Source organism: Pantherophis guttatus, chromosome 4 (assembly GCF_059756535.1).
Source record: "Pantherophis guttatus breed Tessera chromosome 4, ASM5975653v1, whole genome shotgun sequence".
NCBI lineage: Eukaryota > Metazoa > Chordata > Lepidosauria > Squamata > Colubridae > Pantherophis > Pantherophis guttatus.
The window spans coordinates 48,087,027-48,102,389 of record NC_142066.1 but is presented as its reverse complement, the minus strand read 5'-3'; the positions used below and the strand labels follow the sequence as shown (position 1 = coordinate 48,102,389).

Genomic DNA, 15,363 nt, shown 5'->3' with positions numbered 1-15,363 from the left:
AGAGAGGGAGGGAGAGAGAGAGAGATAGAGGGAGGGAGGGGAGGGGGGAGGGAGAGAAAGAGAGGGGGAGGGAGAAAGAGGGGGAGGAGAAAGCGAGGGAGGGAGGGGGAGAGAGACAAGATCAGCTGTTTTTAATGACTAAGGTGGGACTAGATCTCCCAATTTCTAGCCTGGTACCTTAACCACTAGCTGGCTCTCAATAAACATGATGGGGATTCAAAACCATTCATAAAACATGGCACCAATGAAGAGAGAATGGTTAGGGTTAGGGTTAGTGTGGTGGTGAGTGAGTATCAAAGTCAGAAAGCTTTCTTGCAATAAGCTTTCTTTGAGATGTTGTAGTTTAGAGTCCAGAGGGGATTTGGGATTATTTTATTACTCTTACACAGAGATATCCCAAAGGTGCTTTTTCAAGAGGCAACCGGACTTTTTGGTTGCCTCTTGAAAAAGCACCTTTGGGATAACCATGACCTGGATGACTGAGAATCTCCATAGATCTCTTCCACAGAGAAAATTCAGAAGCCTACAGAAACATTGAGATGATGGTTTCCTTAGGAAACTACCTGGCTTTCTTCATATAATTGTAATGCCACTTTTAATTGTCACCCCACTAGGAGTCTTCTTGTGTTTTCCTACTATTTTAATCATTTTTTTCCCCTTTACCTTACAAAAATCCATTAAGGAAGAAAAGGTGTAATTCTTCTATGGTTTTTAAGTGATACAGTTATAGAGGCCTATCAGTTAAAATATAATGTGTAGCTTGTTTTTGATACAACAATTTTGTGCAAGGGAATAGGTGTTTGAGACATGCAGAGGAGCACTGTTGGATATGTAATTACATTTTAGTTCATACCACCTTTCAATAACTTGTCAAATCCACAAAATAAGTAAGACAACAAAAAATGCAATAAAACAATTGTCAATAAAACTGCTAAACAAAATAGAATCAATTAAACAAAAATCAAAACTATTAAAATTCAGCTGATGGAAAAATGGAAAAATCTACCTATTTGACAAAGAGAAATGTTTATTATTCTATTGTGAAATGGATATTCAATGTGAACTAGGCAGCTCTCAATAATAAATACATCCATTTAAAATTCAGTAACAAGTACGTACCAAAAAACAACAAAAACATGTTGCAGCACCTTAAACATTTAGTAGCATTAGCTTTTGTTGACTAAGCCCTTTATGGCAGTTAGACAAACATGCCATAATAAATCTGTTGAGAATTTTAGGGCCCAAAAGACCCTCTGTTGTTTCTGTTGCAACGAACTAACATATCTACCCTTCCGAAAGCATAAAAGTGTATGCTAGAAAAGGCTGTCTATGGAACACATTCAGGGAGACCAAGGATGAGCTTGAGTGGAGAAAGATTTCCATAACAAATTCTCCAACTATGATGCTTCTTTCTTCAGCCTGACCTTAGATTGCCTTTAAGAAGGCTCTGGAGGGGGGGTGGGGGGGAATCAAGTAGGGCTAATGGGAATACCAGAAAATCAGAAATTTCTCTCCTCTTGATCACTGCCCTTCACTGCCCAAGAACAAGTTTCTTTGCCTAGGATCTTTTCCCCACTACTGTGGAGTGCATTAGGGTGCTTTGTAGCTTTACTCCACATAAAGGTAAGAAGAGGCAGAAGTGAGAACAATCCTACTATATCTGCACTTATTGTTACGCATGTTGTAGACTATCTTTCTCTAATGTAATGCTTTCCAGTTATTTTGGATTCCACAGACAAAGGCTAAGTATTTAGGAAATGCTTAGACTTGAAATCTAGCGTATCTGGAGGACACCAAGTTAAAGAAGACTATACTTGACCATGTGGAAAGCATTCCTAGCTCACCCTTCTTTCACATCACATTTGATCTCATTTTAAGAACCAGTGTGATATAGAAGTTAAAATGTCCCAAAGGACCATGGAATCCATTAGAGCATAGAATTTGACTGTAGGGCAATTCCTCTCTATCAGTCCGTCCGTCTTTCTTACTTACTTACTTACTTACTTACTTACTTACTTACTTACTTACTTACTTACTTACTTACTGGAGTAAAATAAGGGACTATCTCCAGGCCTATTGAGTTGAGCTCCTGAAGAAAATGGGATATAAATGAGATTAAACAAAATAGATAGGTCAGTAAATGCATGTTTCTGCTGCTTCTTTGTGTTGTTTGTCTTTTGTAACTATTTGTATTTCTCAGTTCCAAGGCTTACTTTACACCTCACAGCATTTTTCTTTTTATGTTTTTAATGAACATTTCTAAATTAAGAGTTCCTAAATGCCTGAATTAAAACTGGAGGGACATTTCACCGTTACACCTGAAAAAGTTTATGTTTGGAGTGTAAAACTTGGGCACAAAATAGACCTGATGTTTTATGGATGAATGCATTAAATGATATCAGATTTTTTTTCCCCCTCCAACAATAGCAGCTCCTGTGATGTGAGAGCATAGTGTTCAAGGCTAATGGGCAATCTTCTCCTTCCCCCATGTCACATCTCTATTAAAAATCACACTCCCCCACTATGATTTAACTGTGGGAGGGAAATTTCCATTGATATCAGTGGGTACCTTTTTCCATGCTAAACATTTAGTTATTTGCAGGGCAGAATGAAAAAAAAAATCCCCATTTCTCTTCATCCTTTTAAATTTGTTTTTCATTTTTCATTTGTGTTTTCTCATCCGCTTAATGAAAAGACATGCTGGAAATTTATTAATCAGGAAAGAAGTGAAACATAATATCATGCAATAATGCAGCAAAGAGTTTTCTCTTTGTCAGTGATTTTTGTCCACAACAACATTTCTTTACTTTCTTCATTATTATTATTTTTTTCACATTACTAAGAAATTATTTTGTGAAAGACAAAATAAAAGTAGGATTGTAAATGAGTGCTCGCAAGGACTGGATAAATTGTTTAATTTTTTTTCAGCTGTCAATTTCTAGACGACTTTGGGCAAGGCAGATTGTTATAAAGTAAAATCATTAACTCATAGCTAGAACCATAAAGTAAAATTGACAAGATTTTAGCCAATTCTGTACCCAATTCTCTGTATGAGAAGATCATTTTTGGTGAAATGGTTAAGCTTGTCATTAGGAAGATAGTTTGGTAGACACATAGGCAGTAAAATGTATGTCGGAGTATATTGTATATGACATACTTTTGTGTCTGCAGTAGAGTGATGAATGGTGGTCTGGGGGAAGAGAGATGATAGCTTGGAGCCAGAGCTGGATTTAGATGTAGTGAGATCCTAAACTAAGGAATGCTCTAGAGACCCTATTTGGCAAATGCAACAGAGAATAAGGCTGTGTGACAACTAAATTTGGTAAGAATAGCAAATAAGATGCATAATAAATCCATCACAAAAAGATGAAGGGTCCTCTTTAAACAGAAGATATTGATGCATGCAGAAGTGTATTTTAATATTGAGATTCATGTAAGCCCGGTAGAAGAACTTAGTTTGCTTTCAGAAATGAAATTATAATAACAGTATAACAAATGAAAACAATCTAAAATTTTGAGAGGCCTCTTCAGATTGTGAGTCCCTAAACCTGTTCAGTTTGTTTAGAGCCATATTCTTTGGCTTCACTGAAAGACCTCAGATTGACCCCTCTCCAGATAATGCTCTACAGGAACCATGCCTTTGGGGGATTGGTGGAACATACTTTAATATTGATAGAAACAAATGTTTGTAGCTCAGAGTTGAACTGTGGGTTCCTTGTTGCTCTCTGGCAAAAATATCTCGTCACCAGCAATCAACACCCAGATGACGACAGATTAACACTGAGATTAGCATTAGACCAAAACTCAAGAAGCAAACAATACCCCAAATCAAGAAATCACCAATTCAGACAAAAAAGCTAATCGTAAACAACAGTCTAATCAAGGAACCACACTTCCTTTAATACTGACAAGGCAAGCCTTAGTATAGAGAAATAGTGCTGTGAAAGAAGATAAAGACAGCTATGTTGAAAATATAGCTTTCAAAGAGAAAGAAAACAGACATTTTTGGAACAGTAGAAAGTTGGGAATATTGCAAGCCTAGTAACATTGAGCCTGCCACTTCAAACAAACAAGCAAACAAACAAATAATGTGCCACATTACAATCTGCTATTTGCAGTGTGCAGATAGATTAAATAGTTAAATCTTAGGCAAAATTGCTTAACATGTTTAACTTTGTTATGAAGTAGAATGATATGCCTCACTGTGTCCTCTGCAATTTTTTACACGTAAAATTTCAAAGAAAAGAACACTTAGCATGAAGATGATTTTATTATTAAGGCAACCTTTCTTATTCTTCAGTGCCGTCTAGCAGATCTCCAATATTTTTTACTGTCCTGTTAAATTGGGGAGGGTGCTTCCCTTCCTTCTACCCCCATATTTCCACACGGTGGAGGTAAAAGGGTTGTTTTTTCTTTACCAATTTGTGAACCTTAGTCTTACTAGTGCTTATTGCAGCTCTAGCTGAAGTTCTCTATTAGAGCAAGTGAATAGTTTGAAAGTGTATATTATTGCAAATGGCTATTTTGACACTGAGCTAGTGCTATTCTTAGGAGATGAAATCAACAAGTTAGAAATAGGATCTTATGGATTTTGTGACATTCAAACATTTGCAAAGGATGTAAAATCACTGACAATATATTGAATAGATTTGAAGTTGTACTAATTGTTGCAATAATCTGGTCAAGTTATGTGGTTATCATTTATAACTAGTTGCACTACATGTACATAGACACATTTATTGTACAAACATTTCATTAAATCATGGTTTTATTAACTGTGATTAATTAAATAAATCATAATTGGCATGGCTCATTTACCACTATTTTTTTTTTTTACAGTAGCAAGATGCACAGGACACAAACAACCATAAAATTATTTCCACCTGTGGTCTCACAGCAGGCATGGTTGGTAAAGATACTACAATGGTTATTGGTGCAAACACACAGAGAGATGGAGGGGGGGAAGGAGGGAAAGAGGGAGCTATTAAATATATTCAAATTTGAGTGATCAACTAAGGTTTTGGCCTTTTCATTCAAATTCTTAGAAGATTTAGGCAGAAACCCTAAAATCTTGGGAGTTTGAGGAATCTTGTATGATTCCAACCATTGCATTTTAAAAAAATTTGGAGGCTGTAGGCATCAGAAGCTTTGTTTGCAGGCACAATACTGCCAACCCCTGGCCTATATGAATGTCTTCCAAACCTTTCAGGGATGATATGGAGGTCCACATTAAAGAAAACATTGGGAACTGTTCACTTAGTGAACTGGGAACTGTTTCCGCTGTCTGCGAACCAGATCATACACTGCTGAAACTGCTTTGTTTGAAAGCTACTAACACATAAATTTTTATTCAGGTTATTAAAGCAAACAATCAAAAATTTAAGTTACCTTTCTTAAAGTTGCAATCCTGGTTTGCATAGGCTGAGCCATTCTAGCTATTGCTTTTCTGTGTATTTCTCTATAACTAGGTAAGAAAATGTCAGAAATAGACTCAATAAAATTATGACTGAATCAGTGAAAAAAATTGCTTTGACTATTTGTTAAGAATCATTATCTGTAATAATGATGAACAAAAATATATAAGTGCTATATCAGTTAAAAGTATGATGAATATCAGGACTTGGCAAGATTAGCACAAGGAGAATGGCTCATGGACCAATATCGTTCCCCAACATCTTTGAAATTCAACAGCAATATTATTATTTTTACTAATGATTTTATTATTATTTTATTGATTGACTGATGGGGCAATATTGATCTATTTTTCAGATTTTTTAAAAAGATTTTAAGGGAGAGAATAAAAGCCATTGACACCACAAACTTTTATTCTCCATCTTTAAAACCAATCATTTTTCTTGCACATAGCTTTGTTCTAAGAAGCTATTTTCTCTCATCATTACCCTTTATTCTCCCACCCATTTTTTTTAATGCATCAGAAATTTTAGCTACTTTTCTTAGCATACTGCGATTGGTAAGCAGTGATTTTAGTATTATATCTGAATCTGCCAATTATTTAATAAAATGTGGTCTAGCAACATGTGTAAATGGATTATTGTTTCTTAGACTAGCTGGAGATGCTTGATCACAACTTCTGTTCTTCATGAGCCCCAAAGATATAAAGTGATCATGCAAATATGACTAATTTCTGTGTTCCTGGGGACCACTTTCTTTCCATATTACTGTCCTTGTAGCAGAAGTATACTTTACAAGGAGGTCATAATATTATTGCTGTCAGGAAATCCTGCTTTGGAAATAATGCTAAAGTGTGGTCCTAGGACCCCCAGGGTTTCCCCAAAACCCTCTGAGGGGGTCTGCAAAATCAAAACTATTTACCAGTCTATGTTGAAAAAGAATATAATGATAAAATTCCACAAGCAATCATTAGAAGTGGTAGTGGAAGCAAATACACCACTTTTAATTTTTAATATGGTAAATATTGATAAAATATTAAGGGCCTGGTGGCTCAGCAGACTGATAGCATTGTGATTAACACCAGCTGTCTGCAATTACTGTAAGTTCGAATCTCACCAGGCTTAAGGTTGACTCAGCCTTCCATCCTTTCTAAGGTAGGTAAATTGAGGACCCAGTTTGTGGGGGCAATAAGCTGACTTTGTATAAATATACAAAAGTATGAAGGCTATTGCTTAACGCATTGTAAGCCGTCCTGAGTCTCTGGCATATAAATCAAATTAAAATATATATATATAACCCATATAAACAAAAGTTCTAATTTTAAAAAATAGGAAGGGATTTCAAGATATAAAAAAAAATTAAGGAACACTGTTAAATATAATAGCAAATCTAAAAAAAAAATGATGTTCTTGGCAGCCTGAATAGTTGTTTCTTTCTTAGCCAATTAAAGAATGATTATATTTTTTTATTATATTTTGAATAACATTTGGTGCTGCTAGGGTGTCATATTTTTTTAGAGGAAATGATCTAGCCTGTGGACTGACACCTGCTTTGAAACATTCCTCAGGTTTCTATTAAATTGAATGGCATAATTAGTAGCCATTTTTTCCAAGGTTGCAAAAATAGGTGTTAATTATTCACAATCTAACACATTTCCTTATTTCTTTAGACTTAACGACTCTGTGAAACTGTGATGGGCATAGAAATGGCATCATTCTGCCTTATTTGATAAAAAAAAAAAAGAGTGGGTTTATGCATTGCACTTAAGCAGACTTGGGGAACTATGGCCCTTTTAGGACTTGTGGACTTCAACTCCCAGAATTCCTGAGCCAGCATGGCTCACTCAGGAAATCTGGGAGTGGAAGTCCACAAGCCCTAAAAGGGCCATAGTTCCCTACCCCTGCACTAAGGGATGGCTATACGAATTGTGGTTCACTGATCCTCCCCTTCAGTTACTCACTGCCAACAGATTTCCATGTCACCTGCTTCCCTCTGTTTTGTCCTGTCACCATCTTGGTATGTAATGTTCATAAGGGCAGTTTTGAATATATGGGACAGTGGGTTGGATTTAGATAACATGATAAATCTTAAACTAGAGTGATTGCATAGTTCATGTGTTTACATAGCCATGTTATATCTAAGCATACACAGTAAATGATACGATCTTTGAACAAATAGTGATGCACTTCTATCTTCTTCTAGAAGCATATTATTTTTAGATACACATGGTGAAATAGTGAGAGAGAAAAAGGCCCCACAACTATCCAGATAAGACTTACAAATCCTCATTTTCAATGTCTCAAAAAGATGGTTATCATGACATTCTGAGAGAACAGCTGAATATTTCCACAAAACACTGAACCTCAAGCCACTTAACTCCATTTTAACTTAGTTTATTGGTATGTTGTATGAACCTAGCCTGCGTTGGCACAAATTTCCTTCCTTCCTTCCTTCCTTCCTTCCTTCCTTCCTTCCTTCCTTCCTTCCTTCCTTCCTTCATTCCAGCCATCCTTCCTTCCTCCCTCCCTCCCTAGAAAGAGATCACTTAGTATTTAACATTATGTTAAAATAACCTGAAAAAACAATTAATTTCATTTTAATACACTAAACATCTTTTCAATCTTTTTACATGGCCTTGTTTCCTTTTGCATTGCAGCATCCAACAGAAGCTGGTTTCATACTTCTAGGCTTGTCTCAAAGATGCTTTTTCCCCCCAAAGGCCTGGATGACTGAGAATTTCCACATACCTACTTTTAGGCTTAGCAATGATTTACTGAGCCATGGCTTACTTAACTATCTTTCGATGGATATACTAGATACATTACTAATCAAAATCAGACTAGCTTCAATGTGACACCCTGTCTAATGGCATGAAATATTCTTATGAATCATCAGTCTGATTTCATTGAGTAGGATTGATTAATGTAGCCTACTTTAAGTCAGTAACTGAATTTAAGAAACGAATCACAGTACCCTAATCATTCATGGTTCCTTCAGAGCTAAAATGGCCAAAGAAAGCTAGAAAATATCTAAGATTAATATTATAGATGCTCCCACATATTCACCCAGAGAGAAGGATAATTCCAGATAAGCAAAAAAACAAAACAAACAAAAAAAAAACACCAAAAACAAAAACCATGGTTGCAAACCATAATGACTTGGTTTCTTCTACCTGTTAAGCCATGAAGAAACCATTCTATGGCTTCTTTTTGATACATGAACCAACAACCAAGTTCAGGGAGCACCAAGGACTCCACAAACATTCTAATTTTTGTAGATGTCAAAGGCATCTCAATACTTTTTTGCAGGGATTTCATTGCTATCCTATCAAATCCTAGTCTTTGATATATTTCTTTATCTGTGCTGCGAAAGGTAGAATTTATCTACTCCAACTTTATTGTCAGTTCTCAGGCTGGTAGCTGTACTTATTGTCATGGGTCTGGTGTTCTTTATATTTAATCTCAGACCCATTTACATTTTCAGTTATCAGAGTCATAAGCACAGAAGAGGCATTGATGTTTCTTTTTCCTCATCTTCTTCAAATAAGCCTTCTTCAATATATACCATATTTTTCGGACTATAAGATGCACCTTAATTTTTGGGGAGGAAAACAAGAAAAAAAGAATTCTGCCTCTGCCTACCAGCATCAGGATCAGCGGTGTCCTCACTTCCACTCGGATTTTGATAATGAGATCTTTTTATCCGTTTAAAACAAACCCTATCACTCTATGCGCATTTAACTAGAGTGGGTGGGGTGGGGGATGATTTTCATGGGGGCAGAAGAGGGACTTGGCACCGAAGGCTCTACTCCCAAGACGCCCCCGTCTTCCTACCTATAGCCATAGGCGTTGAAAGTCTGGCTTTCTCGCAGCAAGGCCTGATAGAGACGCAGCACTTCAGTCCTCCTGGATGCTGCCATCTTGTAAACATCGGGCTTCCTGGCAAGCCCCCTGTGTCTTTGCTACCTCGGTCGGAGCCTGATGCACTCAGATTTTCGCCCTCTTTTTGGGGGGAAAAAGGTGCATCTTATACTCTGAAAAATATGGTATTCAGAATAAATAAATAATAAAATAATAAATAATAATAATAGAATAATAAAAGTTAGTTGTTGCCAAACTAGAACCAGTCTGTTTTGCCATGTTCTGTCCAAACAGTGGTTTCCTATCATGTTTATAGGTTTTGCCCAAGGCCAGTGAGATATTCTGAAATTCTCATTTTCCTATGGACATTACACTATTGACAAAATTAAAGGCCTTTCTACAATCGATAAAACATATATTTACTTCTTTTTTATATCCCTTGGCTTTTTCAATTATCTAGCATACATCAATGATAATATTACTTGTTCCTCAGCCTTTTCTAAAACCAATTTGATCATCTAGCATCTCCCTTTCCATGTAATACTCTAATCCCAAACATTATTTTGCAGTTTATCACATAATGTCCAAACATTATTTTGCTAGCAAAAAAATTAAGGACATTGTGTGGTAAACTGCATACTCTGTCAAATTAATTTTCTTTGGTATTGGTATTTTGATTGATTTGTCAGCCACTGGATTGTTCTCTAGATTTGCTGGTGTGATTTGGTCACAACCTTTACTTATTCTTTTTCTGTAGTTTGCCCTATTTCTAATTTGACAATGACCAGAATGCTGATCTAAGATCATTGTTTATCACTAGAGTTTCTTCAAAATAGATAGCATCTTCTAAGGTATTGTAACGGTATATGGGAATAACCTTGGGAGACAGGGAAATGTCACGTTCAAGGTAATAATTCAATAAGAGGCAGCTTAGCCTGAAGCAGAAACATGGACATGGCAAATGTCTTAGAATGACCCTCCTTAGTTTCTTGGGCTGTAAAGGCAAGTGAGAAATGTGCTTTCAACTTGCAAGATTTTGTTACTATAACCATAAAGAAGAATTAGCTCATCTGGGTGTTCTTCATGTCTGGACTACCTTCTAGTATACCTTCTAGAAGTTCAGCAAACTCTTTCCCTCCTTGTTTGATATTTTTTGAATCCGTTATAATCTCAATGAAGAAATAATTGGCTTGGCAGAAACTTGTAAGTCATTCCCTGCTTTACTTCTCTTTCTAAGGCCATACTGTCTATGTTTTTCTCCTTACTATTTCCTACTTGTCATTCCAGTGTTTTACCCTCAAGCAATACATCTTGTTTGCATATTCTGCCAATTTCAGATTGAATTTAACCATAAAACTTGTCAACCTCTTCTTCAACTTCAATGATTGGACTATCAACCTGGATAACCATCACATTAAAGGGTTGTCCATGAAGTTTAACTGTTATTACTAGTCATTGATTGCATTGTGCCCAGGTCCTGCCTTTGATATCCTTTCTGACTATGAAAGCAGTGGGTTTTTTTGGGCCCTTAGTAAACATTATGAACTGAATGAAAATGTCTGATTTCAGTCCAATTTGCTGGTGCCTAAGATGTAAGTGTGTAATCAATTCACTTTATATTTCACTGTCTTGACTATTCTTATGTTCATTTTTCTTATATTTTATGTTCACAATCTATTTCTATTGCTTCACATTTTTTAACTTCATAGGAGCAATATCAACTAGACATCCCAAAGGTTTTAATCTAGATGCATAATAAATACCATTAATATTCTGAAAGACCTCAGCTCTTCCTCACTATCATATTGAATGCCATTCACATTGAGGGGCCCATTAGTCAGCACAATGTCATCAATCACTTTCTCTCTCTTGCTCTCTCTTTTTAATCTGTGTGGTTTTCTTAGTAAAATATAATCATAGTTTACTTTTGCTTTTCCCCACATTATAGCATTGTCACTAAAGCAGTCATCTATCTACAAATCTGCAATATCTTTTTATATCACTACTATAATTATAGAAGCTGTTTATTTCAGCGGGGGAGTTGAGATGACGAGTGAGATAATTTTTTATATCTGGCTAGTTTATGAGACTTATGGATCCCTCCCATTGGTATGAGCAAAAATATTTGGGATAGAAATGTGGGTGTTTGGGGGCCTAGCTCTGTTCTCATAAGAGCTGAATAACTCTTCCCTTTGAGGAAGCAGGTACAAAAGTCCAGTGTTCCTGTTTTAAGAAATTATGTATTTCTTTACTTCAGAGAAGTACTCCTTACAACCTCCTTTCCTATAAGTAATCTGCATTTTGTTTTTGTTTTCTTTCAGTTTTTTCTTTTTGTATTTGCTGTTTCAGAATATTTGTCTGTCTTTGCCCACTTCCTACCTCTTCTGCAGAGAAGGGGTACTTGGGCCGTCATCCTCTATTAAAGTCTTTTGACCATTTATGTTTTAATTTTAGCTCCTTTGGAGCAGTTTTGATGTCTTTGTGACCCCCCAGTACCTGTCTTGCTGTTATTGTCTTGTCTTTTTCAAGGATGACGGCCTTTTCTGCCCCTATTCCCACAAACATTTTCTCCCTTTCATCCTAGAAATTTCCTGGAAATCACTTTGGAGTCAAAAGTGATAGGAATGAACTCTTTGTTCCACAATTTCTAATCTATTTTGGCCCAAACCTAAAATCTGAAAAAACCTAAAATCTGCCCATGACTTTAAAAGTCAGAAATGTATGTGACTTTGTGCAGAAGCTGTCTACATCTTGGAATGAGAATGCAAAATAAAACGTTTCATTCCATGGGTGAGATAGTTGGTTACTTACCAAAATGAAATTCATGTGAGCAGCTAGTTGGCATTCTTTCTGGCTCGCCCTATCCAGGATTGGGAGTGAGGATCTAATATAATGGAAACCCAATTTAAGCCCATGATTGATTTTTCTTCTTCTTACCCTTACTAAATTTCTCCCATCAAGCGTCCCTGATTCCTTTTCTTTACTATTGAGATAAGTGGAAAGATGCCCTGACTCCCTCTCTGCTTTCCTTCCCTCCTCCAAAATTTGCGTAGATCCTGAGAGGACTAGCGCCCACATGATCTCAGCAGATGATGCAGAATATCCACGGGAATACCGCACCCTGGGCAACGGCACACGACGCTTCTCCAACGTAGGGTTGGTGCACACCTCAGAACGTCGTCATACTGTCATTGCTGCCCAGAGTCTAGAAGCCCTCACAGGGCTCCAGAAGTCTGAGATGGAACGCAAGAGGGATGCATTCATGGACCACTTAAAGAATAAATACCCACAGCATGCCTTAGCAATTCGAGGACAACAGGACAGGATCCGGGATCAGGTAAGAGCAACTTTTCTCTATCACAAAATTATTTTTCTCTTGACAACAATAGGATTTAATCCAGTCCTGACAGATTTGCAAATAATGTTTTCCTAAACTAGTGTTTCTTGACAATTTTAAAATGTGTGGACCTCAGTTCCCAGAATTCCCTAGGCTGCATGCCAAGATTGAGAAACATTGTCCTAGACCAAACCAATCCAGAAATGTTATCTGGATGCTTTCTTGTATATACAGCGTTTCTGTTTCCTTAAAGCCCAAGTTTATTGAGATGTGTTTCTGACAATGATGTGAAATGATGTTTTTTTACCCAATGATTAAGGTTCCAGTCGCTTCATTTCCACAAGTTATCTATATACAGATAGTCCTCGACTTACAAAAGTTCATTTAGTGACCATTCAAAGTTACAATGGCACTGAAAAATGTGACTTAAGACCATTTTTCACACTTATAATCGTTGAAGCATTCCAATGCTCATGTGATTTACATTGGATGCTTGAAAACTGACTCACTTTTATGACAGTTGCAGTGTCCCGGGGTCACTTGATCTCCTTTTGCATCCTTCTGACAAGAAACGTGAATGGGGAAACCAGATTCACTTAACAACTGTGTTACTAATTTAACAACTGCAGGATTCACTTAACAAATATGGCAAGAAAAGTCATAAAATACGACAAAATTTACTTAACAAATTTCTCACTCGACAACATAAATGTCAAGCTCAGCTCAATTGTGGTTGTAAATTGAGGATTAACTGTATTACAGATTTAAGTATATTTCAGATTAGTGTATTCTTTGCAAATATATATTATAATTTAATGAAGGCATTGTAAATATATAATAATTTTGAAGTACTCTCGTGAAATTATGATTTCCAGGGTTTTTTTTAAAAAATTACTGAGACCAAATTCAGAAATGTTCAAACTGGAAGTATTAGCTATATTTTAGAATTTTTACCAGTTTTCATTTCCTCATTTTAGTCTTTATTTGGAACATTTTATGTTCCACAATTATTATCTGTTTGGTTTTAATCACACTGTTGTTATACCTTTGCTAATAGTTGCAAAGGCTTTTTTTTCTCACCATGGGCCAAGAGCAAATTGGAGGCTAAGGCACATATCCCCAATGTTCTCCAAGCTTAAAGAAAAATTGGTCTTTGCAGTCAGAAATGCAGAGACAATCTTTTAGCTCGATAGATTATCATAAATTTGAAATTAGATTCTAAATACTGAAATGTAAAATTTTAAGATGTTTTTTTAAGATGTTCTATTTATCGTATGTTTCTATTTGAAGATAGTTCAGTTGAGGACTCCAGTTACAATTAACTTTGGGGGACTTTTTTTGTCATGATTCCAGTAGTAATATTTTTTCCCTTTATGGAGATTTTCCCTCTTTCAGGAATTGGAACCTGTGTTCTTAAATCAAATCCATGTATTGCAAGGTGATCTTTAAAAAATAAGAATCCTTTTGGCCTTTTACGTTCATGTTTAACTAAAATTAAATTAGGCTATTGAAAGATTAAATTTAGAAGATTAAATTAGATGATTCTGTTCTGGATTCACACACACTTTTGGGCAAGATTTACAACTGATTTACAAGATTTATATTTGGGAATAATTTATTTTTCAAATTTCTAGGCCGAGGTAGCTCTACAACTTGCTTTGCCCTTTTAACAAGTTTAACAAGTTACTTCCCTAGTTGCTTATGTTCTAGGACTTATAGTTTGATTGTCTTCTAGAGAAAAAAATATTTTGTGGATGAAGATTAACAGGCTATGGAAAGCTAAGAAACCCACCTAAATCCTGCCTTCCTATCTATCTAAGCCCAGTGGCAACTACCCTGGTTCAGCAGGGGGCCATAAGGAAATTGGTTCATTTACAATGAGGTTTGGTACAGCAGTTCCACAGATCAGTACAGGTCCATGATGTGCAAATGGTGGGTGAACACGCAAAGCTTCATTTGCACGTGTACAGGATTTAGCTTGCATGAGCAAAATCATTTCCCCTGTCGCTGCTCCCATTGCCACAACTAATCTGTGGAATCAGAAAAGTTGGAAACCACTGTGGTACAGTCAAGGAAAGACCAAGTAACTAAAGGACCATGAAGAGTGCACTGCAGTTTGCCAATTGAATTTATCCTCAGTATTATTACATCAAGTAGCTGTGGTCCATTGATTATTTTAAAAGGTGATTGGATCTGACTACCTTGTGGCTCCATTTCTGTTTGTAGTCTTAAAAAAAACTATGGTCATTTCTGAAGCTCAAATTCTTGTATGGGTAAGGCTTAAATGAAGCCATAAAAGAGTCATCCTTTAAATCAGCCTTTTGCAATCTGAACATCATTCAGATAAATTGATTTCAATTTCTAAAAATCTTGGGAATTGCAATAGTGGGTTAAAGAAAGTTGATCTAGTTTACAGATCAGGTAATGACTCTAACTGAATGGGTTACTGCAGAGTGGGATGATCTGCAGTTTACTCTGCTATATCTGTTCTGTTAAAGGACTTATTGAACTCTTGATCTGTAGAACATGATTCTGATTGTTTTTGACGATTAGAAAACAATCTAGAGCAATGTTTAACACACACCCTACCAAAAGTTACTTTCTTAAAACAAATACATAAAAGGATGGCTAAATGAACGTGTTTATCTTTTTGAAACAGTCCTAAAACATCTAAAACAGAGTCATTGTAGTTTAAAGTATTAGAGTAAAATGGGAGAGAATTAACTTCATTTTTGCCTTCAGACTTCAAAACTT

At 36.1% G+C, this 15,363-nt stretch overlaps 1 protein-coding gene across 18 annotated transcripts in view; it reads left to right on the top strand.

Moving 5' to 3' along the window:
- The window catches only part of SRCIN1 (SRC kinase signaling inhibitor 1), a 305,422-nt gene that overhangs the window by 138,817 nt on the left and 151,242 nt on the right, over positions 1-15,363 (top strand). For 17 of the 18 annotated variants that reach the window (XR_015733803.1, XM_087892093.1, XM_087892091.1 and 14 more), the window contains exon 2: positions 12,326-12,609. Coding sequence is in view for 17 of the 18 variants with exons in the window: in XM_087892093.1 (XP_087748219.1) it covers positions 12,326-12,609 (284 nt within the window). In the remaining variant the exon portion in view is untranslated. Of the gene's footprint in view, positions 1-7,236; positions 7,429-12,325; positions 12,610-15,363 lie in introns of those variants that run through there. The other variant, XM_087892098.1, reaches the window with a different exon arrangement.